At 49.6% G+C, this 1805-nt stretch overlaps 1 protein-coding gene across 1 annotated transcript in view; it reads right to left on the bottom strand.

The window, feature by feature from the left end:
- The window catches only part of VPS39 (VPS39 subunit of HOPS complex), a 45198-nt gene that overhangs the window by 1498 nt on the left and 41895 nt on the right, over window positions 1-1805 (bottom strand). Inside the window, exons 21-23 of the mRNA XM_007460143.1 lie at window positions 1642-1687; window positions 577-726; window positions 274-410 (exon numbers count right to left, since the gene is read on the bottom strand). Of these exons, the coding sequence (XP_007460205.1) occupies window positions 274-410; window positions 577-726; window positions 1642-1687 (333 nt within the window). The remainder of the gene's footprint in view (window positions 1-273; window positions 411-576; window positions 727-1641; window positions 1688-1805) is intronic.

Below are 1805 nucleotides of genomic sequence, written 5' to 3'. Positions count from 1 at the left end.
GTAAAATCCGCTCTTCCTGGACCTGGCAGCAGAGAGATTGGGGGAAAAGTCCCAATGTCCAGCAGGTATTTAGAACAGAAGGGCCGGCACTGTCTCATTTCCCAGCCCACAGAGACTCCCCTAATTGAAACACCTGCATTTAAATGCCCAGTTGGTTACCGATCAGCTTGAACTAGAGTTCAAAAGCATAAGGCCCTGCCTTTATCTACAGGGAACGTGGTAACTGTCTCACACTGAAAAGTACACGCCTGCCCTCATGTCTGAAAGGCTCATACCCTCAGGAACTCTGCATGGAGAAGGTTCTTGAGCACTTGATTGAACCGTTTCTTTTGTGCATTCTCTTCCAAGACCTTTTCCAGAAAGATGCGTATATCGTTAATCTGAGTGTTCGCTGGCAGAAGGTTGATGGCCTGGGGACGGGAAGAGAGAAGGGAATAGGGTGAGGCAGGACACAAGTGAGACTGAGGAAATGCCTGACGTCACGGAGCCCCTCAAACCCCAGTCCCTCCTCTGGCCCCTCTTCTCATTCCATGCTGTCCACACGTGCCCTCCGTCTCCCCGAGAAGAACTCCTGACCTTGGTGGTATCCAGTTTGCCGTGGTGCAGCTCGAGGACCTGCAGGGCGGCTTGGAGGTTGGCTTGTGGCTCCAGCAGTTCCAGCTTGATTGGCCCCAGGCAGTGAACGCTGGGTGGGGACAGGTACATCCGGAGCAGGGACAGATACACCTGTCTCATACACAACAAGCCACGCATGTCAGGCTGGCAGCAACCCTCCCAGAACCCCCAGTGTGACCACACCTAAAGGCAAGAGGGTTGGTCTATAGGAACAGCTGTCACGGAGCATTTAAAACTCATCATTTTTCACCTTTTAAAAAATTTTCTAAAGTCAGTCAACTGAAGATGTCAAAAATTAAAGATTGTGTTCTCCCTGAGAGAAAAAACATCAAATGCCTTTTATTTGTTTTGCATTACACTGTTAAATTAACAAAACGACTCAAAGAGATCCCTCATTTCCTTTGGCTTTGAAGGCTGAGACCCTGCCACGTATTAGCAGGTGAGGATTACCCAAGATGAGATGCTGCATCTCCTACTGGTACCCATACCACAGAGTTTCTCAGCCTCAGCACTCAATATTCTGGGCCGAATAATTCTTTGCTGGGTCTGTGCTGTGCACTGTTCAATAGCAACTCTGCCCTCTACCTCCTAGATTCCAGTAGCACCCCTACCCCCAGTCATGGCCACCAAAAATGTCTTTGTACACTGACAGATCCATGTGCAATCTAGACAGAGCACACGTGTGCACCTTACCAGAACCATCAGATGTTCCTTCTCAACAGGTTGACCACATAAATTTATTACACAAGTCGGGATTCTTTCGAGAGTAAAGGGGCAGGGGTGCTACGAATAATCACACGGACGACGACAGGTGTAAGCCAGAACCATCCCAAGCAAACCAGGATCATGGTCACGCTGCCTCTACCTCAAAACGCACGTGCAAAACCAATCAGCACATTGACCCATGACCTGTCTTATCTTAGCAATTCATACCAGGGTCACCTGTGGCCAAACCAGAGGGGTTAGCTATGCTAAGAGGGACAGTGCAATGCACCCATGCTCCCTGGGGCCAGGGTCACTACTTACATCTTTGTTGCCATCTTTATTTTGGTCATAATGCTTGTGGCAGTACCTGCAAGGGAGAAAGTGGTCAGACAAGGCCACGTCTAGAGACAGCGCATCGATGCTGCCTGTGTGAGCAGCCTAACGACAACAAAATCGGAAGCCAGCACACGAGGTGATTCTCGCTC

Source organism: Lipotes vexillifer, unplaced genomic scaffold, assembly GCF_000442215.2.
Source record: "Lipotes vexillifer unplaced genomic scaffold, Lipotes_vexillifer_v1.1 scaffold408, whole genome shotgun sequence".
NCBI lineage: Eukaryota > Metazoa > Chordata > Mammalia > Artiodactyla > Lipotidae > Lipotes > Lipotes vexillifer.
This window is presented reverse-complemented; position numbering and strand designations above follow the sequence as displayed.